The sequence below is a fragment of the Anser cygnoides genome, chromosome 3 (assembly GCF_040182565.1).
Source record: "Anser cygnoides isolate HZ-2024a breed goose chromosome 3, Taihu_goose_T2T_genome, whole genome shotgun sequence".
Lineage (NCBI taxonomy): Eukaryota > Metazoa > Chordata > Aves > Anseriformes > Anatidae > Anser > Anser cygnoides.
The window spans coordinates 5,304,370-5,331,665 of record NC_089875.1 but is presented as its reverse complement, the minus strand read 5'-3'; the positions used below and the strand labels follow the sequence as shown (position 1 = coordinate 5,331,665).

Sequence of the window (27,296 nt, the reverse complement as noted above, 5' to 3'; positions counted from 1 at the left end):
CTCCTATTATTTATACTGGGTTTATGATCTATGAGTTTTCCAAAAAACAGATTAAACAACTGGCATTGACCCCCTTTTCTTTTTCCACACAGAGCATAATTTAATGCTCAGAGAAAGCCATATCCCAGCCAATGATTTTTCAAGATGAGGCCCTCACACTGCAGGCTATCACTAGAAACTGTCTTCTCCCTTTAGTAAGGGAGCTAATCTGCAGAAGGCAGGGACAGGTAGAAGAGACGTTTCCAAAATGGCTGCAAGAGATGAGGGGACCTGCACCCAGTGCTGGGAACTCAGGAATTAAGGGCGGCACTGTCCTTGAGTAGCTGTGACAGTGACCTGAAATAGAAATAATGGGATATACGAGCACTCCGGAGAGCAGCTCTTCCTGCATCATGTGCCTGCTTGTACCTATATGCAGATTTTTTTTTTTTCCCAATAAAAATGCTGGAAAATTATGACCTTCCCGCTCCCTGTTGCTGTACAACACCAAGGTGAAAACTCCTCCAAGCCTAAACAAAATAAGCTGGGCTGAGTTTCAGTGGCATCATCACCTTCCAGAAACTGCTCGTTTCTTGAGGCTGAATCGCTGAATCACAGAATGGTTTGGGTTGGAAGGGACCTTCAAGCCCATCCAGTTCCAACCCCCCCGCCATAGGCAGGGCCCCCTCCCACCAGCCCAGGCTGCCCCCAGCCCCATCCAGCCTGGCCTTGGGCACTGCCAGGGATGGGGCAGCCACAGCTCCTCTGGGCAGCCTGGGCCAGGGCCTCACCAGCCTCAGAGTGAAGAATTTCTTCCTAATATCTCATCTAAACCTACCCTCTTTTAGTTTAAACCGTTACCCCTTGTCCTATCACTACACCCCCTGACAAAGAGTCCCTCCCCAGCTTTGCTGCAGCCCTCTTTAGGTATGGGAAGGCTGCTGTAAGGTCTCCCCGGAGCCTTGTCTGCTGTGTTTGTTTGTTTTCCACGTATTTATTTGGAGGCTTAGAAGCTACCACAGAGGTTTTCTTGGAAGCTGTTCCACATTAAGATAGCCCCAGAGCTACATCCCACCCAGTGCGATGATGGCCAATGCCCAAGGTCCATTAGCCGTGTATCCAATTGTGTACTCAGCACCTGGGGATGTGGTGGGAGCCCAAAGCTCCAGGACAAGTCAAGTGGGAAGTTTCATAAATTGCAGTATTGTGTAGAGCAGCATTTTATTATAAGCACTGATTTGTTTTCTTTCGGATTCAGTACAGACCCTACTTTTTAAAAAAACTAAGGGTATTATTTTTTAACAGAATTGCAAAATGATTGTTGGTATTTCTGAAACAAAGCCAATAATAGCCAAGTTCTCCATGCTAAATGTATTCTTCAGGTTACAGGATGAAGAATGGGAGAAATAATGCATATTTTGGAAGCAGAGCCCAATCTCCTTTTGTAGGAGTACAAGAGGTTTTGCATATCTATTGCTCATTCGAGTACATAAAAGAAGACGATTTTCTAAAAAAAGATAATTACACAACACAGCCATGAAGAAATCTGCAATGCAGATAATAAGTAGTGGAGTAATGAGTATAATGAGGCACTGTATGCGGAGCCTGAAAGCAGATCAGATGCTATTTCAGCAACATGGATCAAAATTGCAACTGAAAAACTCCTACACACGTAGAATTTTCTTCCCCAACAGGATTAACAGGAGCAGCCTGTGACCGCTGCAGGAAATCCCTCTCTTGGTGATATGGGAAGCGAATTATAAAGGCGAGCCTTTGATTAGGGAATTGGAGTGGGGCTGAGAAGCCGAAGATCTAGGTTTGCTTCCAGAGCGCCTGGGTGCTCCTGGGCTCAGTCCAACCTCTCCCTAAGCCTTGACTTAGACACGTGCATAGCTCCACGGGAGCCACCCTGCGAACCCTGCCAACGGGACTCTCTGGCCGTGACTGCATTTGTTTTCACTTGAGTTATTCTAGTGTGGCCACAAGGTGAGACACAAACTAGTGGAGAAATTAGGGTCTTACATGTTACGGTGATTTCACTTCCTTTCACACAAGACTTTGGGTGCCCCAAGTTTTAGGTGCCTCAGGTTTTACTGCTGTGTGCCCACAAGTGCAACGGCCCAGACCCACCTTACTCCGTGTAAGAAAACAGGAATTTCTTTGGGACTGAACAGTGATGAGGTATTTTAGCATTTTTTTTGCATGAAAACTTTATTTTGCTGATTAAGCAGATCACGTGCAGCGTTTCCTCTCCCTCCCTAGCCACTCGTTAACACCACAAAGACCAATTCCCTGATAGCAGCAGCCACCCAAGTAAATGAAAACATGGGACAGGTACTGTCACCAACCTCCTACATGAACCTATGGTACAAGCTGCTCTCCCAGGGGGGCGTTTCAGCAGTAATGTGTAACATTTGCTTATGGATTGAACACAGACTCTTGAAATTAGGGTTACTTTGACAAGCCACACTCGCAGCTGTTTTATGACAGCCCCCATCAACCTGTTCCCCTTGTGTGCCAGCGAGAGACGGCAGGGGAAATGCTGGATGCTCACCCGCCCATCGCTTGTGAGAAGGATGGAGTCGCTTTTGATGTCACGGTGGATGACACCTTGGTTGTGCAGGTAGGACAGGGCTCTCAGGACAGACAGGCAGACGGTCGCAATCTGCTCCTCGTTCATCCTGAAACACCAAGGTGGAAAAACGCGCTGAGCGTTAATGAAGAGAGCAGGGAAGGGGACCTGGGGTGGAGAGGCACCAAGTTCCCGTTCACATCAGTACTGGACAGTCAGCAGCCCTTCTGGGCAACAGCTCTGGAGTGACCCGCCAGTCCCATTTCTGTTGAAGAAGGGAGACGATGGGTAAGGAACAGCTCTGCAACAAGGTCTGGGGAAGTCTCCCTCTAGCATTAAAAAAGCAGAGCATTTTATGTGATAGAGTGTGTTACAGTGAGCCTGTTTTCCTCTGGGAAATAATGGAAATGCCTTATTTACAGTAAACTTACTGCTGCCAAGGAAGATAAATCACTACTGGGATGGAATTAGGCACAGAATAAATATGAGAAACAACGCTCTAATTGTGCAGACAAAACATCAGGCCCTGGGTGTAACTTTATGAGCATTTCCTTTGCCTTTACAACTATTATAAAAAAATAAGGGTATTTCAGTAGAAAAATATACAGTGCGAGAATTATTGGGTCATTTCTGTGCACGGGTGCAAAGCCCCGTTCTAGAAAAGCCGCCTGCTGCAGCATGGCAGCCATGGACAGGACAGGCCGCGTGCCGCGGCCCTGCTGCCCCATTGCTGGCAATTCCCAGCGGCTCTGCTACCCCAGCAGAAGCATTAAAGCATTTCTGCTTTAACTTGGTGATGCTATTTGCAGTATTTCAGCAACATCTTTAAGAGAAGGTCATGCAATGTAAAAAAGAAAAAAAACCCAGAAGATTAAGGAATGACTATTTTGAGTCAAAAAATAGATGACAGCTCTTAAGAAGCAGTGTCCCGGGAACAGCTGTTTGCTGTTAAACTCCTGTCAGAAATATCTCGGATAGAGCTTTTAATGTTTTGGGGAGCAGTAGTTAACAACTGACTTGCAATATTGTGATTTTAGTATGTCAGCTAAGGCAACACGTAAAAATAAGATACCTAAATAAAATAATAATATTTTTTTTTTGGCTAAGAGTAACACTAAACTATGAGGGAAGCCATTTTAATGTCTAATTTACTACTCTTTGCTGCTACTCTTTGCTTTTCTTCTTGCTCGCTTAAATGTTCTCCCACTGGATTGGTGTGGAAATATTTATTTTCTTTATTCCAGAGGAAGAAATTAAACACAGTATTCCTCTTTCCAATCCCATTTTATTCTGCTTATCAGGAAAAAGATGAGTGAAGAGCAGATATAAGGTGGGTTGCAAAATCTAATGTCTCTACTCAGAAGAGGAACTGGAAGAGAGAAGAGGCACTGGTCAGTGCACTACAGCTTTTGGACTGATGAATTGCTTTACAATATTAACTGAAATATGGGGACCAGCTCTACAGTAAGCACAAATGCTGTGATATAAAAATAATTTTCCCATTATGTCTCAGGCTCAGCTTGCAGTTAACATTTCTGACAGCATAGTTATGTGGGTTATGAGTATCAAGAGAAATCACCCCTACAACTGACATAGTTATGACAGCAAAGACAACAATACAGATCACCATAAGGGGAAAAGAAGCGCTTTTTTTGACATTTGGGGAGCTAACTGATAGAAGTCATCTCTGCTAAATGAACACTGAAAGCTCCAGCAAATCCCTGTCTACCAGCAAGCCCTTCCAGATATTTCTTTCCCTTCTATTTTAAAAACACCTGTACTGACAGAAATTCATCTGCAGTGGCTTATTTATGCTGGTAAAGTGAGTGTGCTGCAGTGTGTGTGTATACGTATGTATATATGTACCTGCACACGTGTACGTATAGCTATACGTATCTCTCTCTATAGCTATACGTCTATCTATACACACACATATATAGCCATATAAGCACATACACGTATATATTTGTATATATATATCTTTTGCATGCATGTATATTTTATGCATGTTTTGCACGTTTGTATAGATGTGTTATGTATGTGCATCTATACGCACACAGACATCTACAACCATAGGTATACAAAACCCCCTATAGGGAGCCGGGGGCACCCCGCTCTCCTCAGCATGAGGCGAGGGCCGGAGGCACGTGTGAGGCAAGCACCAACCCACCTGGTGTGAGTCACTATGTCTGTCAAAGCGCCGCCCTCCAGAAACTCCATCACAACCCACAGCTCATCGCCAACAAGGTAACTGTTGTACATGTCAACCACGTTTTCATGATGGTAATCTCTCATGATTACAACCTGTGAGGAAGAGAAAGACGGTGTGTGAATTGCTACAAGCACTATCTGACACTTGTTTTGACCTTCTTTTTCACTGTACTTTTCTCTCTGTGCTTACTAAAGGTTCTGCTATGAATCACAGCCTCGCTCATCCTTGTGCCAACGCATAAACAAAATCAAACTATTTACATAAAATAACAGTCATCGTAAATGCATTAGGAAAAAGGAAGAATCTTTAGTTGCTAAATTATAAGTGGTAGATAATTGTGTTTTTTGCCATACTGCAGGAACAGGACTGTTTACTTCACTGCCAGTCGCTTTCAGTACAACAGAGACGATTTTTTTTGACCCAATCAATTGCTCAGCCCATCAAAGTCTTCTTCATCAGGAAGTAAACTCTACTTTGCACAGAATTTAACAGAATGCTGGTAATATAAGGGCTATTATAAGGCGTTAAAGGGCCCTGAGGCCCCTGGGCTGCTGACTACATCATGGGCAATGAAATGGGGAGACCAGCACTGGGGCAGGGGTATCCTGGAGCTGCGGGGTTAGGGAGCAGATTGCTGACATGCATTATAGCTTGAGCGACTGGAAGGGACCAAGCTTAGCTCTGCTCTGCTCCTGGGTGCTCCCAAACTGTGCCTTAATTCTGCATTTTGCTATTATATATGTAAAATTGAAGTACTATAAGGATATAGAGTTTCTCATTCCTTACTTCAGTCTAGCTTGTCTGGAAATGGAATAACATCTTCACTTAAATCCGAATGATTTAATAGTGTGGAGAGGATGATGGCTAATACGGAACGTGCGGTTATGCTTTCAAAACACTCCGTAGTTATAAATTGTAATGGCAAGTGCTGGAATAATTAATATCTTGAGTCCCGGTGTATAGGTGAATCTGCTACACAGGTGCCAAGACAGCTCTGCATGCCTGCTCTCATACCAGCTGGGTGCAGGACCTCCCCCAGCTCAGGCTGAGTCATGCAATGCCAGATTTCAGCGCCTCCAGCCCTTAATTAGTGATCATACACACTATGATTAGCGGTCATACACAATCCCTTCAAGTCAGCAGGAATTTCTGTACCTGTGAAATCTGCTAGATTTGTTTGCCTCCATGGTCAATTGTATTTCTAATGTATTTACCATTTTGACTCCCAGTGCTTTGAACTACTGAAGTTTTAAAACAAAAAGTTGGAGGAGAGCTGGCAATCTGGGGCAAAGCCTCGTCCAGAGGTGCAGCCATGAGAAGTGCTGCGTTCTTGAGCAAAGCACGGGACAAAACTAACAAAACTCAAGGAGAATAAGCTTAATTGAATGATTACAGTTTCATTTTAAAACTAACACGGAACAGACGCTGGGCCAAGTGTATGTGTGCTTTACATGAGCTGTGAGCATGACAGGTAAGACCGGAGAACCAGGATGCCCCAGCAGATCCCTGTGAGCCCGAGCACCATGTCTAAAAGTGAACGTGCAGGACTGGGACTACAGGAACAGCAGCTTGGCCGAGGTGGTGACAACAGCCACATGATAGTGAGGGGTGTCAGAAAGAGGAAAGGGATAGAAAAGAACAGCAAGGCAAGGCTTTGATTACCCCTGTGTAGATGGAGGGAGGCATGCTGAAAAGAAATTTTCAGATGACACGAGTGAGCGGAGCGTGTCAGGGAAGCAGCTTGGTCCTGCACAGCATGTACGACCTGCTTCAAGATGTTACCACTCATGAGATGCTCTGTTAGAGCTACACAAAGCAATTCAGTGCAGTCTTCCAGCAGAGGCAAAATAAAGCCAAAATACCCAGCACGGTCATGGACTGCAGAAAGAACTGTGTTTTATTAAGCCAGTTTTATTAAAAAGCTTCTATAAAGCAACAGTCGGGCCATGGCTTGGATGTCTGGCACCACATCCTCCATCAGGGAGCTGGAATATCCCCACTGTAGGGCAGTGTTTGATGCATCAGAGGGTCTGTCTCTGACCACATGGCAGTAGAGGAGGTTTCAGGAGGGCCTGGTACAATGAACAGTGTACCCAGGAAAACGGTACTCACCTGAAGCCCAAAAGGAAATCGAGCACAAAATGGCTGAGGCGTCACCACTGCGACTAACCTATTGCTTGGAACTTGGCACCCAAAGCGCAGGAAGTGGTGAGAGTCACCCCTGGGCTCAAGGGGGCTCCAGGGAGACCTAAACAACCGCAGGTCAACCCAGCGTCTGCGCTCGGCAAGCTACTGGAAATGGTGACTGCTATCACGTGACTGTAATAATCACAGTATGATATAACAGGGAACAACATACAAAAATTTGCCTCAAAAACCTCTTAGAGCTCTTTTACGGAGTGCAATCCTGCTCAAGACCCATCTGCTGGGATTTCAAGGAGGTGCCAGATCTAAAGTCTTTAAAGAAAATCTTTCAGTATTTAAAAAATGTGATTTTAAAAAAAGATTTTAAGGAAACCAGACTTCCATGTGCTGAACGACGAGCCTGTTACAGTTAAAATTCAGCAAACAAGTGATAGGATCAAATGTTTCTCACAAGAGGCTTCCCCGGGGACCTGCAGTGTTTTTGGCATTGATCAGCGTATCTGTAAGTAAGTGATCTCGAAAAGAGCGTAGTATACACAGCACTAATGCTATGGGAGGGTAAGAATTGAAAAGGAGAAACTCTTCACATTGCAGAAGGAACCCACAGCACCAAACAAACTCATGAAAAAATGGCAAAGGAAAATCAGTGCTCTTAAATTTAAAATAATGAACATGGGGAAAACAATTCTGCATTAACAGTAGTGGTCTCTGAACTGGCTATAATCTCTCAGGAGATGTGGGAATTAATATAGACGGTTCCATGAAAAAGGGGCAGTCAGCTCTTTGCTTATTAACCCACAAGAAAGCAAATGGTTAGGAGGGGAAGGAAGGAGAAAGTAAGTATGTGTATGTCCGAGTATGGTGTATATGCTTCTTAGATAGTCGGGTTAGTCTGGATCCTCCACCTCAAAGAATAAACTCTACCAGAAAACGGTGTGAAAAAGGCAACTGGGCTATGTCTGTGCAGCTGATATGCTGTATGGATCAGCTGATAGATTTCTTAGTTGGTCCCTGTGACCTTCCACCATATTGTAAGTTTAAAGCCAGGAGGAGATGTAGCTCATCTGAAAACGGTCTGGTTATTTTAGACACCACAGACGAGCACAGGACTCAGCACCTATTTTAGAAAGCCATTAGGGCCAGAGTGGGCCTTCAGTCCACGTCTCACGCCGCATTACCCGAAGCAACGCACCTCATTGAAGAGCAACTCCCTTCTCTGCTGCTTCCTGAGATCCATCTTCTTCACGGCCACTTGCTTGCCTGTGTGCTTCTCGGTGGCGATGCAGACAATCCCCGTGGAGCCCTCCCCGATCTTGATGAAGCTGTCCAGGTACTCCCGGGGGTCGCCGGGGCTGACGACCAGCTGCAGGGCGGCTCGGAACTGTTCGTGGGACACCCTGGAGGGCTGCTGGTCCGAGGAGGAGCCCCAGCTGGGCGGAGGGTAAGCACTTGATGTGATACTCGGGGAGCTGGGGTAGGAGGCGGTGGAAATATAGGGAGAGCCGGGCTGGAGGGGTGGCTGGTGATAGTGGGACGCTTTGTGGTAGACCAGAGGGTACTGGTAGCTGCTGCTGGAGTAGCTGACTTTGCTTTGACTTTGAGGTAGCTTTACTGGGCCCCTTGGGTAGGTGTCCGACCCGGAGAGCGGCGGGCTGACTACCAGCTGCGCTCGGTCGTAATCCACCTGCAACACAAAAGCAGACGATGGGGGTGCAGAGATGGGTTTGCAGCCAGCCCTCACCACTCGGCTCGTGCTCAGCACCCCAAACGTGCCCAGTGGGGTGCCAGCACAGCATGCTCCTGCATGGACCCGTTCTTGTCCACAAACACTGCTGGTACCCATTTTTATGTTCAGGTACCCATTTGTAGACGTCCTAATCTTTGTTTAGTGATAGCATAGGCTCCAAAAATGTATTTACTCTGTATTTTCAGTTCCTTGCAGGTTCTTTGGGCCAATTCCTCCAATAATCCATCCCAGTCACAACTGAAGCCCATTCAAAAGCAAACTGAATAGAAGCAAATTCAAATTCGTGCCTTTCCTTTCAGATACCAGTTTCTAGGTTTCAACTCTCAGCTTTAGTCCTTCTGCTTTTCTCTGGTGACTCAAGAACAACCCCTTCCCACCCTCTTGTGGAGGCTGCTACTCCGGAATGCCCATCGCCCCTGCCCTGCCCCACTGCTGGCTGCTGGTGGAGCCACCACACAGCAGATGCAGCCCTCATCCTGTTTCGTTTTTTTCTTTCCCCTTTTGAGCCCTGCACAGCTTTAAATAGCAGGGTCTTCCCTGCTATCCCCACACGCAGGAGCAGGGCTGCAGGACACCCCGACCACAGCAATGCAGCAGCATGGGGAGAGCTGCAGACCACAAAGCAAACTGCAGAGCAGCACCAAATTCATGGTACGAGGTAAATCCCAGGGAGCTACCATTAGGCGAGCACGCGACCTGTCTGGGATGAGAGATGAGAGCCACTTGGTGGAGTTTACAGAGGGACTTCCTCCGAGCAAGCCGTGACGAGGAGACTAATTCAATTTACTTTTTCTTAAATCATTTTCCGGAGTGACACACTACTTAACTGCGGTGTCACGAAACTGCTAATTTTCATCTGAAATCAGAGACAATCGCGAGGAGATTATCCCGGTGGGAGGCCCTTGTCGTTTGCAGGTTCCTTTCTTTTCTTTTATTCTCCCAAGCTTTTCTAAGCTTCTCACACTGCAAGCAGATGAATACTGCACCTTCACAAACAAAACACTTGGTCTCCATCCAAACATAAAAAAGGATGTAAGACAAAAAATGCACCCGAAACAAGAATATGTTTTTCCTTTTCCCCAGAAAACGGCATCTCCACGTTGATGATGTAACATATGTGACTCCTGATGACACGTGGAGCATCGAGGGGCGGGGGGGTGGTCAGACACAGGCTCACGGTGTAGCACAATTACAAATAATTACAGCAATGAATTCATTTAATCAATCAATTTCGGTGGCGGCACGCAGGGGTGGACAGAGCAGCAGAGCCGACACAGCTCCCGGTTGCTACTACTGCTGCTGGCTGCCGGCCAGGAGCCCCTGATCCATGTTAGTTAAACGCACATTAATCTGAATTTGGCAGTGTAATCAAGGACCCAACTGAACTGTGAAATTGAATTCTGCGGTGGAACATCATTTGACCGTTTTATGCTAAGACTGCAAAAAAAAAAAAAAAAAAAATCTGCCGCAGCATCCATTTATCACTGCGCCCTGCTGCGAAGCGAGGAGGAGTTTCCAGCCCGGGTGCGGGGAGAGAGGGCTCGGCGTGCAGCGCTGTATCGTGTGGGAGCTGGGCGTGCTCCTCTCTGCCTTGTGCGTGAGGCTTAGCGGGAAGGGGGAGCGCCTCGGCACAGGGGCTGCCCTCAGGGTTCCCTCCTGCTGCAGTGAGCGAGGCGCAGCCGCAGCTCCCAGCCACAACGCATCCAACGCGTCCCAGGAGTGGGCATCTGCCCCCCAGGAGGCTGTTTTGGTATAAACGGCACGTACAGGTGATTGGGGCAGTAGCTGTAAATAGAAATGGGTGAGAGGCATCACGAATTGCACGCAGGACATTACAGCTGCCAAGCTGATTAACGCAGAGAAGTGCTCCGATGCTTCGGGGGAGGGAGGGGAGCTCAGTTACCCCGTCCTATAGATCTACGTACGCAGAGCCACACAAATTAGCGATTAGACTATAAAAGAAGTATTTTTTAAATTAAGATGTGGAAAGCCCAGTGTAGAAATTCAAGCTAGATAAATCCGTACCGATGAACTGAGCCCGGGCTTCACCCATGCCTGCTGTTTCTGAGCGTGTCCTGCGCTGACATTTTAAAAGGAAAATTCTGGGGTCGAGCAGTCTTTCTCCAAATTATCGAAAGCTTTTCAAAGTTAGCATTTCGCAACCAACTTGCTGCACAATGTAAACCCAGGCACTACCTGAACGCCATGCAATCCTACAAAAACACAGGAGCCCAAGTGACCAAATCAGCCCCATCTCTCCTCCCAGGCTGTATCCACATGCAGTCCTTCACATCATGGCAAAATTGAACACACTTATTCCACTAATAATTCCACTTCTGCTACCGAATGCAATTACCTACTGAAAGGAAAGCCTTTAATACTACAAAGGAGAGGAAAAAAGCAGCCCTGCTCTCCTACACCGTCAGGTCAAGGGGGCAGATGAGGCTGTGACACGCCATCCATCACAGCTCCGCAGTGCCCTGCTGCTCTGCGCGGGTCACTTGGCTGCCTCGCAGCACCACCCAGAGCCCTTCAGCAGACAATTTTTGCTGCTAAAGGTGGAAACAACGCCATGTGCAAACTCACTGTAGTTCCCAGGCTGATGACAGCAGTACCCATCCTGTTGTGCATGTTCTGGGAACACCCCCGTGTTCATACGGGATATCTTGCACCATAGCACGGTCTGCTTGGGCAAATATGTTACCCTCGGCTGTCACCAGGTGATCTGCAGTCACCGAAAGCACAAGTGCTGGCGAGACGGACTGCGGCGGTGACGGCAACCACAGCCCTACAGCCAGAGCCGGCACCTTCCTCGGGGGCTGGCAGCCCCTGGCGAGGTGGGGTCGCCTGTCAGGAAATGTAAAATACATTTCAGCTGGATTAGGTTTCAGTTTGCTGAAACAAAAGGTGTGGAAGGGACGGGCTGTAAATAACACGGAGATGGCAAGGGACAAGGTTACTCTCCAGAGCTTTGCCGGTGAAAATCTCAGAAACTCCCTGTTCCATTCATGGCAGTGTCTGTGGAAAGCTCCTGGCACATGAATGGAAAAATAGGGAAAAAAGGAGAGGGCTCCTGATGGTAAAGGCCTGGTTCTGCCTTCACTGGGCTGTAAACATCCTGCTGGTGCATAGCGCCTGCAAAATACTGCAGGGAAACAGCAGTGCTGAGCTGCGGCCAGGTGAGAGCGAGACCTCTGCCCTGGTGCGGCACTATGGCGCAAAGACAGGGAGAGCAGGAACCACGGCCCCTGGCAGGAGGGACAGGAAAGGGCCACGGGGAACCACTGCAAAAAAGTGATGGCAAAGGAGCTTCAAAATAACAGGCTGCAGTTCAAAAGGGCTTGGGTTGAAGAGGAGGGTAAAGGAAAAACGTGCACTACAGACTGCCCAGAAATAGGAGGAGACCTTTGTGCAGTACGACTTGGTGGGATGGGTTTGGGTTGTGTGGCAGCACTGAGGTGACTCCCTTGAACAAAAAGGGACGGGGTTAACACCAGCACAGGCACCAGCGGCACCCAAATGATACAGGAGCGATTCTGCGGGGACAGGAGAGCAGCGAGGGACGGGGGGGGAGATCAGCGAGGGAAACGAATCTGAGCCTTCAGCTTCGTACGCCTGTGTTCCCACCGCACGGCTGCGCCCAGACCAGCGCTGCAGAAGCCTCCTGATGAAAGACATCCGAAACCTGAGGGACCAGGGCACACGTTTGATTTATCCTCCTTCTATCACCTGCACCTAACACTGAACTATGTCTGCTCTTCATTTACACGCCAAAACTTTTGTTAAATGCAATTTGAAGCCATACATTTGTGCCTGCAGACTTTTTCAGAGCTTATGTTTTTTCCCCTTTTAAATATTCTTTAAAGCCAATCTCATTTGTACAATATCTGATCCAAGCCCCGATTCTCATTTAGTAAACCCATTTAATGAACCATTATCTTACTAATGCCTCCTTGAAAAGAAGCCTCCTCAACAATCAGCCAAGGCACGGAACTGCTGTTCGCTCCCAGGAGCTGTGGATGTGTTTGGGGACTGGAACTGCTGCATTTAGCAGTGAATCATCGAGTTTCAACGTACCGAGCCCGTAGGAGTGTTTTTGATGCTCTAAGGGGGAAACAGCTCACAATGAATCTTGCATGGAGGCATCTTTTTTTTTATAAAAGTTGTTACTGCATTTTAATGGGGTATTTCTCAAGCTGTCTGGAGTGCTCACAGCCCTGTAAAATATATCTCAGCCTTCAGCCCTCCTGAGTGCTGTAGAACTGGCAGCAGCAGGCACAAGAGAACCTTTGAATTATCGGTGGATTTGTCCTTCTTCTTTCTGAACTCTGACAGAATGATTGCTTTAAAGGAAGGAAATGGCAGATAGCCCATCTCAGGCTTTCCTCGCAACTTCCAAAACTCGTACTTTAACATCTCACTCCTGCATACACGCAGCCCTCTCACCATAGCCAAAGCTCAGAAAAGGCACAGGAGGAGATGTGGTCACTTTTCTACTCCCCCCATAATTTACCCTCAAGCTCAAAAGCCCAAATTTGTGCTTTAATGCAATCTATATTAAAAAAAAAAAAAAAAAAAAAAAAGTGTTGTTTCGTTTTACCACGGGGCACTGATGAGAACTCTGCACCTCGGCATTACAAAGTAGACAAAGGCTAAGTGCACGCCTCTGGTATCAGGCTATGGGACGACTTCTGGGGCTGAAGCTGCCCAGGACCAGGTTCTCAGCACTCACAGCCCGTACGAAAACGTGCTGTTCACATCACCACTGAACAGCAGAAGGGATGGTGGTGCTTGACGACTGCCAACCTCAGCACATCTGGCATGTCCCAGCACACCAGGGCCATTCCAGCCCTGGGAAATGTGCTCTCATCTTGGTGCCTGTTGCTAAGGGAACCCGGTAATGCTCAGCGCGATCTACACTGAAGGAAAACCCCCTCTTGCAGAATATTGGATGTCATCTAATAAGGCATCCGTCATCTAGTAAGGCTTTTCCATCTAATAACCAAGCGGGTCATCATCGGAGCGATGTGCCTGATGGGTGAGCAAAGAGCTATTCCCTCAGCTGGACAAACCAGCGAGCTACGGGAAGCATGGCGAGGTGGCCTCATGGATGCTATTCCTCGTGTGACTCAGGAGGCTGAGCAGGCCTCAGCATCTATAGAAGAGCTGCTGGTAGGTATCACATTTGAGCTGCTCTTTTGCATCCTGAGCCTGTTTCTTTTTTAATTGTTGTTAACTACAGCTGTGTTGGGTGAGAGAGGAGACTGTAATTTTATTTCACTGCTTAAAAAATGAAGCAGAGAGGGGTAAGCCCCTGCTCTCATTAGCAGCAGCGTGTTAATAAACCCTGTAATGCACACAGAGACCTGTCAGCCTTGTGGCTGTGTGGGCTGGCACTGCTGGGTGAGCTGCAGGCAGCTCCTCCGCCTCACACACATGCTGGGCTTGTGGCTGCGCTTCCCCAACAGAGCAGCAACGCTTTTCTAAGCAGCACAGAGATGTCAGCAGTAACGGTTCAAATGCAAAAAGAATCTGATACTCAAACCAGACTGTTTTTTCAGCTCCTGCCAAGATCTGCATTGGCACATGAACTCCTGGTGCAACAAGAACTGCCACAGAACTTGGGGCTTTTGGAAATCCCAGGTAAAACCCATGGAAGTTGGGCACTTCCAAACTGCTCTTTGAGTAACTTTGGAAGAGCAGTATCTTAAACCACTGGTCCACGACGTCTGTTTTCAGATACCCAAGAAAAGTGGGTGGGTTTTCACACCCACCACACCCATCATGGCTGCATAGCTCCTGGGGATGCCACCAGCCGCATTTGGTACTTTGTGCCCTTAATATTGTGCACATGCCCAATTTTTTTCATTCCTGTTTTGGAATTTTCCTGTCCTGGCAGCACCGTCACCAGGGCCCTTAACGTTACCTTGGGGATGCCTGCTGCAGTTTCGGACAAGCGGGGGTAGGTGTAGGAGCTGTAGGAGTGTCCTTGCTGGTGTGCTTTAAACGCGCTTGCCCCATAGGGCATGGCTGGCTCTTGCAGACCAGAGCCCGACCTGGACCTCTGCCTCATCGCTGGCTGAGGGCTCGCCGGGTCCACGTAGGACGACTTCGGCCTCTTGTCGTAGTCATCCTTGCCTGGGCTGTGCCCCCAGTCGCCATCGCTGTACTCCAGCCTCTCCTTGGGGCACTCGCTCTGCACCGACGCTCGGGACAGGGCGTAAGGAAAGGGGTCTCTGTAGTCCAGCGAGGATCCACTGGGAATCCTCTGGTACTCCAGCTTTAGGCCTCCATATTCGAGCGGTTTGGGCTTTGCCTCCACCTGTGCCTGGTAATCTGGGAGGAACCTGGAGAGGTCTGACTTCAGGGGCGTCACTTCTGAATAATAGATGTCCCTGGAAGTCACCTTCATCATGTGCCCGTTCTGCTTGGCGGCATAGCCCCCTTTGTAGTACCTGTCTAACTCTTCCCCATACAGAGTCTTGTCTCTGTACTTTTCCACGCCATAGTCTGTTGTCGTGTCTGACTCGCTGGAGTACTGGGAATACGTGATGTAACCGTTCTCCTCCTGGTGCCTCGGCACATGGTTGGCGTTGCCCTGGTGGTGGGTGGGAGGGCTTTCCTTCCGCAGGGAGTTGGATCGTGTCACGGAGATGTTGTCGAACTCTTCCAGCAGGCCGTTGATTGAAGTATCCTTTCGAGGCTTATTTCCTCTAACGATAGTCTGGGAATAAAAAAATTACTTTGATTAAATGACTTTCATTTAGTATCTGACCAACAAAACAACAGAAAAGAAGTCTGTGATTCACCCAGAAATACACGTAATGATGTGTCACATTCTTCAGTCACATACTTCACAATAAACCATTGCCAGAAAATACTTACAACAGGACATGCAGAAATGAAGGAACAAAAGGGTCAAATTCAGTGGCCACCACAAGCTGAGATTCAGCATACAAGCCCAAGACACTATTAAAAAGCTCAATTTAAGAGGTGGGTGTTCAGCACTGAATAGCAGAGACATTTAAAAGCACTACTTGTGTTTTAAAAAGTTGCTGTGACTAAATTTGCTGTTATTCAGTTGTCTGCATCAAGGCAAGCTAGAAGGCAGAGTCTGATATGCCGAGTATGGATAAGCTAAAAAATATTATTCAGTGTTAACTTCTACATATTTAGCAAACTGCTGGAGTGGAAAGTAGCATAGTGAAAAGGTCTTTTTTTTTTTTTTAACACAACAGTACGTTCCTGCGTGCCAGAATTACCACCAGGGATTGCTTCTTCATTGACTTCGCATTAGAGACACGTGGGGAGGATGGAAAAATAATACTTACCTGTTCACAATACACACGGTAAATCCCTGTGCATGAGCATGGCTTTGGGACATCCACATGATGGATGCCATGGGGTGGTGGCCCTGGTTGTGTCCTGGTACTGCAAACTGCCCCCTTCCCAGCACTTCTCAACTTGGACTGAAAGCAGCTGTTAGGATGGGAAGCAAGCAGTGCTTGGCTACAGATGTCCCTCAAGAAAGCCCGACTATTTTTAGCTAGTACCATCTGAAGACTGTAACAAGCGATTGCATCCATTTTTCAGCAGCTGACTCCCATTGAGCGCTGCGTCATGTTTATAAACACTCTGCAAGAATAAGATGTACAGATTAAGGGCCGGGGCCGTATATCAGTGTGGTTCTAGTGAAAACAAATTTGCTTTTCTGATTCGCTTTAGCTAAGTATTGAAGGTTGTACCTTCCTTAACTCGCCTAGTTTTTAAGCAAAGTCCCTGTGGCCGTTCATCCCCAGGAGATGTCCCTCGGTGAGCTGCAGCCTGCCCATGCTGCCTGTGCCATACTGGACACCAAGCATGGTGCCCAGCCTGGCCACTGCCCTTCCTGCACTGCGACAGAGACAGCGTTAGCAGAAATACATCCCTGTAAAACCTGACCCAAAGCTGGGGGAGCGGCACTGAAGGGATAAAACAAAGAAACGTCTGTGAAAGAGGGCTGTGCAGGACCGGGGTCTAAAAGGAAATGTTTCCATGCAAAGCAGGCTGATGACATGTGATGACCAGGGGCAGGGACGGGAGGCTGTGGGGAAGGGCTCTGCTGTAAAAACCAAGGTGGTAATTGCTTTAATTGGGTCACAGCTCACAGTGAGCTCCTCTGGAGAGGTGGCTGCATTGATGGCCAGAAAGGCAAACACAGTCCGAGTCATATCTTTTAATCACACTGCATTCAGCTTACACGGAAGGCTTTGTGTTTCAGCCAGCAGACTTACCACTACAGTAGTGACTTCTTTTTTAGAGCCCTGACTATCCCCAGCAGAGGCAGGGGAGCATGAATGGTCCTCCAAAAAGGGCATGTGCGGGACTAGCAATACCTCCCTCTTTGAGCAGCATCCTGCTCTTCGCTCATTTTCTACCCAGGAGAGGTTTGCAATGCAATCAGAAGATGTGACGGGGCAAATTTTGTCTTTTGTGGTGTCTGCCTTTCTTCCCCACCCCTCTTTAAGCCCTGCTTTGCCCCATCTCCACGAAATTAACAGCAACATACTTCTGTTGTTCAGAAAAAGACAGCTGAGAAAAGCCAGGCTATGAGCAAAGCAGTGCTGACCTCCCATTGATCCCTCCTCTGATTTATGCCCATAATTACTTGCCTGGTTTGCTATTTTGAAGCTGGCGATACTGAAACAATAGGACAGAAAAAATCAGGAGCAGCAAATAGATCACTCCTTTCACCTCCGAAGTCATTCAGTGAGACAAGAGGAATTGGTTTTGTTAGGCTACAGCCGCTTTGGCAGGATGAATGCGCGATCATTCATATTTAATTATCACGTAATAAAACAGCACACTCAACAATGAAATGCTTATAATTGAAAACAAGATTGAAATACCCAACTGCCACCTTGCTTCCCCAGTGTAAATCCATGCCAAGGAGTAAAAATGCCAATGTAATGATCTCCGTGGGACTAGCCTTCACAAAGGAGAGCTTTCCCGGAGCAACCTGCTTTGTGCCTGCACAAAAGGACCTCGGAGCCAGAGGGAGCCCCTGGGAGCAGAACAGCCCCTGCGGTTATTGGAAAGGGGAGTTTTCCCTCCTCTCCTCCAAACAGATGCTCTGCTGAAGCAGTTTTTAAAAATACAGATGTGTATGGGATGTGGGGGGTGGAAGAATCACAAACAGCTATCTGAGCCCATGTCAGAAGGAATTTTAGAAGAACGAAGTTGAAGGTTTAGGTGTTAGGGAACTCATTGATGACAAAACCCTGCAGTTTAGGGATTTTCTGCAAATGGCAGCCTCCACTTTGGTAAGATACAAAAAAAGAAGTGTTTATTTATTTTTTGTTTGTTTGTTTGTTTTTAGTAATAGTGAAATAGCCTTGTAGGAATTTTGGTTTTCCAAAAAGAGCATCTGCCACAAAATCTCCAGTCTATGAAGAAGTCTTTGCTATCGCCGTGACCTCAGTGCTACCTAATCCTGACTGGTGAAGTTAAGGAGATGAAGATTTAAAACCCCTTGATTTCTCCCAGCGCTTTGAGAACAACCACTGGAGAACACTGACTTCCCAGAATGACAGCTGAAGTTTCTATTTGCTTCGGGCTCGTCTCTACTAGGAAATTAGAGGCGGTGGGACCAATCCCCATGGCTGAGCTGGTTTGTGGGCACTGGCCTGGGTCCGTGCTGCCGAACGCTCTCCGTCTCTGAAGCAACATCGGTGGCTTGGGGAAAAGTCTCTGCCTGGTGCTGACTGTGCCCAGGACTGGTTTAGGAGGATGCTACCTGGCCCAGGTGAGGGGCTCAAGCAGCTGAATAGCACAGAATATTTAATTTCAGTGTCTGATGATAATCCTTGGCACTGCTTCGTTGTATAAGCACAGTCCTTCGGTGCAAACAGAGGATAAAACGTACCTGCCCCTGAAGAACGCTGCAAATCTAGATCAAAATGCCTCGGCAGTTCTGCCTGAAATCTGCAACCATCCCAATCAAGCACAGACACTGCTGGTGTTAAAAACACACCAATGACATTATTACTGTAAACTAGGATGTAAAAGTCATTTGTTGAAAAATAAGAAAGGAAGCATGATCTTAAGGTGATGGATGTTTTCTACGGAACAGTCAGTGCTCTATTATTACTATTGCTATTATTATTATTATTATTATCTTCACTACATTATTATTATTGTCACCAACATCATCATCTTCAATATGTTTATTTGCTTTAGCTTGTTTTTAAATTTAGCACTTCCCTTATATGAAAGGAAATACATCGTGAAGAGATTCCCCTATTGCCAAATCAGACAGCCTATTCAAGCTTGTTTTTTTTTATTTTTTATTAAGAAAACACCTAACACTATTGTTATCAAAAGAACTGTAGTGTCCATAGAGCAGATAATTACAGACATGTTTCACAGAGACCCTGCGAAGTACTCTATATTGTCAAGTATTTTTCTAACTGAGTAGAAGTTAGGATGTTTATACACAGATGTGAAACACGGTGCCTCCCTGGTGGGCAGAGTTAATTCTTCACCATTTACTAGGCCTAAAAAACAAATTAAAATCCCAAGGCAGGTATTATTCTGTAAGAGTAATAAAGGTAATTACCGGTAAAGAAGTACTTCCTAACATCCAACCTAAAACTCCCCTGTCGCAACTTTAGCCCATTCCCCCTCGTCCTGTCACTAGGCACGTGGGAGAATAGACCAACCCCCACCTCTCTACAGCCTCCTTTCAGGTAACTGTAGAGAGCGATGAGGTCGCCCCTGAGCCTCCTCTTCTCCAGGCTGAACAAGCCCAGCTCCCTCAGCCGCTCCTCGTAAGACTTGTTCTCCAGACCCCTCACCAGCTTGGTCGCCCTTCTCTGGACTCGCTCGAGCACGTCCATGTCCTTCTTGTAGCGAGGGGCCCAAAACTGAACACAGTACTCGAGGTGCGGCCTCACCAGAGCCGAGTACAGGGGCACAATCACTTCCCTCGACCTGCTGGCCACACTGCTTCTTATACAGGCCAGGATGCCGTTGGCCTTCTTGGCCACCTGAGCACACTGCTGGCTCATATTCAGCCGACTATCCACCAATACTCCCAGGTCCTTCTCGGCCAGGCATCTGTAAGAAAGCTCACAGAGCATCAAAAATTGGAAATAAAGGCAAAGGAGCTGTTTCTACAGAACGACACTTACACTGGGCCTTGTTAACCCTCCTGAAGTCATTTGCTCCAGAGAAGGTGTTCTGGGGGCTCACAGCACCCTGCAGCTTCCCTCTGAAGAAACAAGCCAGAGATTGACAAACTGCCATAATTATGGCCCAAATTTCCAAACCTGAAAGCCTAATGTTAGCCAGAAGTACCCAGGTTCGAAGGTGTGACTTCAGTGGAAGGATGAGGGACAGCCCAAATTGCTGACATTGCTCCCTTAGGGACTTGGGAGTACCGTCACTGCTCTGCCAGGCTCTGTGCTGCGCTAGTGAGCAGGGGGAAAAGCTCCTGGGACTGAAACACAACAGCAGAAATTACAGAAGACGGAAAATTCGAGCTCTAGCTTAAAAAGCAAAACAAAAAGCTTGAAAGAAAACCTAACAGAAAAAGCAGGCTCTATCGAAAGGGATGTAAACATAGATTTTCCTGGTTTTAATACCTTAGGAACTGGTGACTAGTTTTTGCAATTTTAAAGGCTTTATAAACTGAAAGAGACAGCGCGTGTTTCCACATCAACAGGGAACTCATTTTTCCTCATCTGAATTTAGATAGAAAATGGTTGTTTTGTGTTTTTTTTTTTGTTCTTTTTACCCCTCACTGTTCTTCAGATTTTTAAACTTGGAAAATTTTTGGAGCTGCGGCAGGTAATTAGATGGTTAAAAGCAAGGCATCGTGTGCAAAGGTTGATCCACTGAGATTTATGAGGCCTTTGTTTGTGACTACCGAGATCATGTAATGGAAACCTGTACAGTGCCCAGGCATGCATGACAAACAGAAATCAAACCCTACAGCAGGCGCAGCTTTAGCTGGGTTCCACCCCGGGAAGATGGGATCCGTTACCGTCGATACCCCATGGTCATTAAAAGACGTTTTCAAGGCGTTGTGCAATTGGGGTGGATCAATGCTACACCAGACAAAGGAGTGCTGGTGAGTTTTATGCTGCCGTTACCGTCACCCACTAAAATCAATGGGACGCAATCTCTGTGAATTAAAGCCGGTACTGCGAGGCTGCAGCTCTCAGTTCATTTCCAGTGCTCTCCGGACAGGTTTGGCGTTTGCTCTGGGTGCTGGTGACAGCAGACATCCTTCACGGCGCCGCCGTAGCGCTCTGTCCTGCAGTGATAAGCCATAATGGATCTGTCTGCAAGAACCGCTGCCTTGCCTCGTTTCCAAGAGCAGATGAAAAACAGCTTCTGCGCTCAAATACTGTATTAACCTTGACAATAATGAAGTGGGTAATTAACTGTTTTGCCCTAATATGACCTTGCATTTATTGTCTTTAAAACTACTATACTTTACACAGTTGCTAAGAATATATCAGCCTTTGTCCTTCAGGAGCTGTGGTTTCAGAAGTCGACAAGGATTTAAAATCTCTGTAACGCACAGTGTGGGAGAAGAAAAGTTGTTTTAGGAAATGTCACCTTATAAAGAGCCAATCTAAATTCTGGTTTTGCTTCTAGCTAGCTTATCCCCTCATTTTCATTATATGTAAAATAAAAGCACATCCTATGCATATCTGAAAATCAATTTTTGCTAAAGGAAACAGGCACATTGCACAGCTGGTAAAAGTAATGTACGTGATGGAAGCGTTGGTAATTTATCTTCTTGTGTTGCAAGAATATAAATTCTTGCAACTTCACAAGCCTTTGAAGTATTTGAAGTTGTGTTCATGATACCACATTTTACTCCTTGGCATAAGCAAATGTGAACAGCACTACCTTGGGGAGAAAACCAATCCCCTCATCATGTCAGACAGAAAACTCCATCTTTCCTGGGAAGTAACAGAGCTTTACAGCTGCAGCCAAGGGTGCAAGTGTCAAGGGTCTGCCTTTGACCTGCACTTGTGAGAGCTCAGACTGAGCAACAGCCTTGGCAGAGCTCAAAACAGCTGGAGACCCTCCTAACTCCTGGAGATGGTTGTGAGCATGCAGCAAAAACCTCCTTTTGCCAGCTGCTGACACGAAGTGGACAGCTAAATTTGGACCCTGAGCTGCCGTCTTGAGGGGTGACAAAAGGACAAGGGTTAGGAAACTGATGTCTTGTCCCCTACGTCCTGGCATGGTGGCCTCAGCTTTGCATGACCTCTCCATGCATCTAGCAGACTCCCCCTCACCAGAGGCTGCCCCAAGGCTCTCCCTTTTGCCGCCAGCTGCTCTCACCACCACTGAAGGAGCCTCCTGTAGCCACAGAACTATGTTGTACTGTGAAGGAGACTATTGGGTATATTTGCTGCTTTGGATCCTGAGACGTGGCTCGGTGCCAAAAGCCAGCTGCTGGCTGTAGGACCGCCAAACTTCATCCCACGTCAGAAGCAGTGATGCTACGAGCTGTGCAAGTGAAACACCAGCGCTGCATTTGGGCAGCTGTCTCCTGACCTCGACAGGCAACAAGCAGATACAGCCAGCAGCACCCATGTGCACTAACCGAACACCTCGCTTCCCCATGGTAATGAAACCCACTAAACTGAGAATGAATTTTAGCGTGCTTGTGCTGCACAGCGTTACCCTGGGAAGACGCCTTTTGCCAACAAAACTCATCAGGTGTGTGGCTAGAAGCAGTGCCGAATGGGAAGAGACGTCGTTCATCACTCTGCACCCTCCAGGACTGTCCTACAGGATCTGTTCCAGTTTTGACCTACAGCCTGTCCAAAAAGCAGCTATTACTCAGAGTTAGGCACAAGGATACCTAACAGACAGGGAAGTATGGCAGGATGCTTCTTCCTGAAGCCTGCAATTTAAAGGTTGGTTTACACCCGGAAGCCTCAAAGTTTATATAATTTCTGTTATTAATTCCTTCCCAATGCTATATATTCTCACCCTCTGTACAAAAAAGAAAATAATAAGAAACAAAACAAAACAAAACACTACTCATTTCTTGTATCCCAACGATTCCTCCCGAGGGAGTTTTGCAGACAACACCTGCATTGGATGCAGAGCAGAAGCGATACGGCTTTCACGTGGCTGTGGATTTGCTGCCTCTAGTCTAACTTGATCCTCTCTGGTAACTGCAAAACTATAGCTCCAGTGGCTACAGCTCAGCTCGGGCCTCTGCTCCCTGGCCCATACGTGTGATTTACACTACAGAGTCACTTGAGAAAACAGGGAGCATGAGACCGTGTCACTGGCCCCTTGCAGGTCTGTGCCTAAGCACACGAGCCGTGCCCTGACTCTGGAATCGCTCTAACCCTGTTTTGGGCCTGCTGATACTGCTTGGCGCTGCAGCCCCCTGTGGCAACACATTGCTGAATTTCACTACACACCGGTACAGCACTGCCGTGTCTGCCTGAAGCCCCTTTCCTCCTGACTGCGTACTCCCACTGTGGCAGGACGAGGCGGGCGGTGGTTCACCCTTCACCTTACCCACCGCATCCAGGATTGTGCGAGCCCTGCTCACAGCCCTGCCCTCTCTGCTCTGAAGGGCCCCAGGCTTTTCAGCCACCCCACATCTGCTTGTCCAAGTCCCACAGTGTGCGACCACGGCAGCAAGACAGCTTTAAAACAGTCAGCCTGTAGAGCTGGAGCCCATGGACCTCTCCACACCGTCACAACCTGCTGGTGGTGCCACCTCACCGGCTGGTCTTCCCTCCTGGTGACACGAGACAGGCGACACTTCACTAGCTGTGAGGGTAGGTGCCATGTCCTTGATGTGCTGGTTTCCAGAGCTGACTCAACGCCACCGCTATGAAAAAGCAGCCTTTGCTGGTCACCCACCAGCTCAGCAGCGCGTTGTGCGGGAGCTTCCCAACAGGGGCTGGCCTGAACGGGCCAGACGAGCCGTGTCAGCGCGCTCCTGCTGCACGCCAGCCACGCTGGGACCCGCGAGACAATCCCACGGACACCGCAGTCATGTTCCTAAGTTAGCACTGGCATCACCAAAATTTTTTTGCTGCTGCCCAACAAAGACTGCACAGCAGCGAGCAGAGCTTGTTACAACACACTGCGTACGTGCAACACCATCACCTCCATTACCCTGCTGCTGCCAACAGCATGGGAGAGGTACGACGCTGGGAAAATGTTGGCACGGCCACACGCTAATTATTGGAAGGGTTGATAACGTAGCAGTGAAATTTATTCAGCCTGGAAAATATACTTTACTCAGTGGATCAAAATAAAGGTATAGCTAAAGGTTTGAGACAAGTATAATGATCTCAACAACACCACTCGTACCAGCTGTTTGAAAATCGTCAAAAGTAAAATGATGGAAAACTATAGAAAAGCCTAACCAAAACTGCGCTGTGCAATTTGTCAGCCTTCACAGCGGTTTTAAAAGTTAGTTGCCATAACAACAGGAGCAACATTTCATTATAATCACATTCACTGGTAATTCGTTTGACATGTTAAAATATAGCAACTTTAACAAAACATTTAGTTTTAAAATTCCGCTGAAATATCTATGTTCTAGTAAGTTTTCCTTTTTTTTTAAAGAATATACAAACACGGTCATTATATGTCATTTGGATTGTTATTAGAGAATACTGAACATCAAAAATAACTACTTGGGTCTACTTATAACACACCAAGTATGTGAGATTTTCTATCTAATACGGGTACAAAGATCCATCAGACATAAAAGAAATGAGAGTGAGACGTGATTTTAAGGTTTTAGTTTGAGCGAGAAACTTAGTGTATCTATTACTTATGAGATATACAAGTGGTTCACAGGGAGAGGAGAAATTTCAGATTCTGAAAATCTCAGAATTTCTATTTCATATAACTTCTTCTGAGGAGTCAAAATTTTCTTTTATCCCAACACAGAATGAAAAAAACAACACATCCCAGAAGATGAAAATTCCTCAGAAACATTAACTGTAGGAATTTCAAGTGCCCTCTTAAGAGCATTGCATTTTCCTAATGCTGATGGAAATCATTTCAGCCTGATACCGTACGCAGTGGATCTGCTAAGCCAGAAAGCCATATCAAAGACTGTAGATTTTTGATCGTGTTTTGGATAAAATCTTTTCATCGGTGTAAAACTTCCCTACTTTGTCAAATCAATGGCTTCTGGCAGGAAAAGAAAAAGACTGCTCACTTGGAAAGCCTATGGCCAGCCCTACTGATGAGCACCAGCAGGACTTGGTATTTTAGTTCTCCCTCTTTCAAAGCCATGTCATCTGCCAGGGCATCTGCGCCAGTTATTATTATTTATTTTTTTCAGAGGAAGGTGTAAGGCCAATTGAGTAAGATTTCCCAACCTGCAGTTGTGGTCTGGCATCCCACAGCTTCCCACCCGGGCTGACTTCAGAGGCAGCTAGAGGCTGTAAAACTCAGAGCAAATCTGGGAGCGTTATGGCAGGAAAAGGGCGCTGTTCTAGGTTAGAGAAACCCAGCCCTCCAAGAAACACAGCTCTACTTTTGTCGTGTTACACTAAGATAGACACATGCTAGAAGGTCGTGACATGAACCAGGACCAAAGTTTGCCTCACGCAGAGCTGTGCGTTCCCTGAATAGGTTTCTGCCCAAGGAGAAATGACACAATTAAGGGCAGTCAATAGAAAGCAATGAAGCTCCAGTGCCTCTAACTGGTACCTCAAAAATCCAGACTTGCAAAGTGATTTGTGCCTGGATTACTGAAGTGCTACAGACGAGACATGGGAAGGATGCTCTGTGTGCCACAGCTCCCATGCCTCAGCCAGGCTGCAGGTGCAGGGGGCAGGAGACGAGGTGTGGGGCGGCAATCCTGACCCCTCCTCACTTCTTGCTCTGTTCCTAGTCCGAGCCAACTTCCTTTGGTAGATTCCCGTTTTCTTCATTTTTTGGGGGTATCTTGTCAGATGCACACATTAAAGCACAAAGTGAGGATTTTGACAGCCTGACAATTTCTAAGAAGCAATTTTAACTACATTTCTATTTCTAGTCTACCTACTGGCCACACTGGTGGGGAAGGAGCCACCAAGGCACAGGGGGGGAAATTGCCCTGCACCCGGTGCTGCACGGCCATCTGTAAAAAGTCTCTGTCCCATGGCTTTAAAAGGGTGAGGAAGTTTCAAAGTACTTCACGGAAATTGGGCATTCCTGGCCCCACACACATACAGTGTGGTTTTTTAACCTGATTGATGCCTCTGAGTACTATGGCCTCCTTCATCTTCTCCTGAAACCTCACTCTTTGATTCAAGTAGGAATTTGCATTAGCAAAATAAAAACACGTAATAATTTCAAGCACATAGCAAAGTGCAGAGTTTTTATTTCTAAGGAAATACTCGTTTCCCTTCCCAGGGGTGGCTATTACTAAATGGGAAGTGTAGCAGTAGGAATGCCCCAAGTGGGACTAGCCCTCACGGTGTGACTTTTACCCGGAAACCATGGTTATGCAGCACAGTGCTCTTCTGCACAGAAACCTGCGTTAGGTCAAATTTACAAAGCAAGCGAGAGGCAAGACTCCAAGAGCTTCCTGAGCTGATGTTTTATTTATTCACTCTTGTAAATGAGAAGTGCAAACCAAACACCTTCTCCACGGAAACAAACCAAGAGATTTCAGCGGATTGTCCGCAGCAGCGGAAGGTGCAGGGACGATGCCCAGGACAACCCCACAGTCTCCTTTACAAGGAGCTGCTGAAACATTGCTCAGGGAATCTTGATTTGATTCTACTTGATGTGCTGGGCTGCGTGCTCTGTCCCCTGCGGCAGATCGGCCCTGCCATGCTCAGTGAGTTCACCTGCTGCTCCCTCCCCGTCCTGCAGCACTCCGGCCGGCAGGGAAAGCCAGGAAGGAGAGCCAGGCGGTGTGCCCCATGTCCCTGCACATAGCTAACACAGCACAACACGCCATACAGCACCGGAAGGGATAAAAGGGCTGCGGGATGGGAGAGAGGCAGCCTCCTGCCCCTAAGCTTCTTCCCAGGATGGTTCGTAGAAGCCGCCGTGTTCCTACCAGGTTTCTGTGCCTATATATCCTGCTACTAAAAAGTGCTACTGCACATGGAGGCATCTTCTCTGGAAGTTTGTACTGTGCTCTGGGAATTATTAAATGCAAATTAGGACACAGATAGCAATTACTGTTTTGTTCAGACTACAAAACTGTAAAATTCACTAAAATTCATAATCTCTTGCTATTCTTTTAACTGTGTGTTCCTGAGAGCTAATTAGAGCCTTCTGGATCTGATCTTTGCAATTAAAAAGTACAAGTCCTCACCCTAAATACATCTCTTTTGTTCACTTTTCTCTCCCCAAAGATCTGTATCTGAAATGCTTTATTCTTTCTAGCCTGCACAGCTCATCCTGTGGCAGTGACACTTGAGCAGAAAAGGTGTGTAAAGGTCTCTGTGGGTAAGTCAGTGTTCCTCTCCCCTAATAACAGAGCTTGTCGGCCGTAATTGGGTCCAGCCTGACGGGGAAGACAAGACAGGAAGAGTGGCAGAGCAGCTTCAAATTGCTAGAGAGCCACAAAGCCCAGATCTAATCACTGCGGAGCAGGAGATAGACAAAAACACATTTACACCTGCAGCTTTGGCTTCACAGGT

At 47.1% G+C, this 27,296-nt stretch overlaps 1 protein-coding gene across 15 annotated transcripts in view; it reads right to left on the bottom strand.

The window, feature by feature from the left end:
- PAK5 (p21 (RAC1) activated kinase 5) overlaps positions 1 to 27,296 on the bottom strand; it is a 312,051-nt gene that overhangs the window by 5,186 nt on the left and 279,569 nt on the right. For all 15 annotated transcript variants that reach the window (XM_066995369.1, XM_048060795.2, XM_066995368.1 and 12 more), the window contains 4 exons: positions 14,582 to 15,379; positions 8,101 to 8,592; positions 4,722 to 4,855; positions 2,534 to 2,660 (listed from right to left, as the gene is read on the bottom strand). In XM_066995369.1, the coding sequence (XP_066851470.1) occupies positions 2,534 to 2,660; positions 4,722 to 4,855; positions 8,101 to 8,592; positions 14,582 to 15,379 (1,551 nt within the window). The remainder of the gene's footprint in view (positions 1 to 2,533; positions 2,661 to 4,721; positions 4,856 to 8,100; positions 8,593 to 14,581; positions 15,380 to 27,296) is intronic.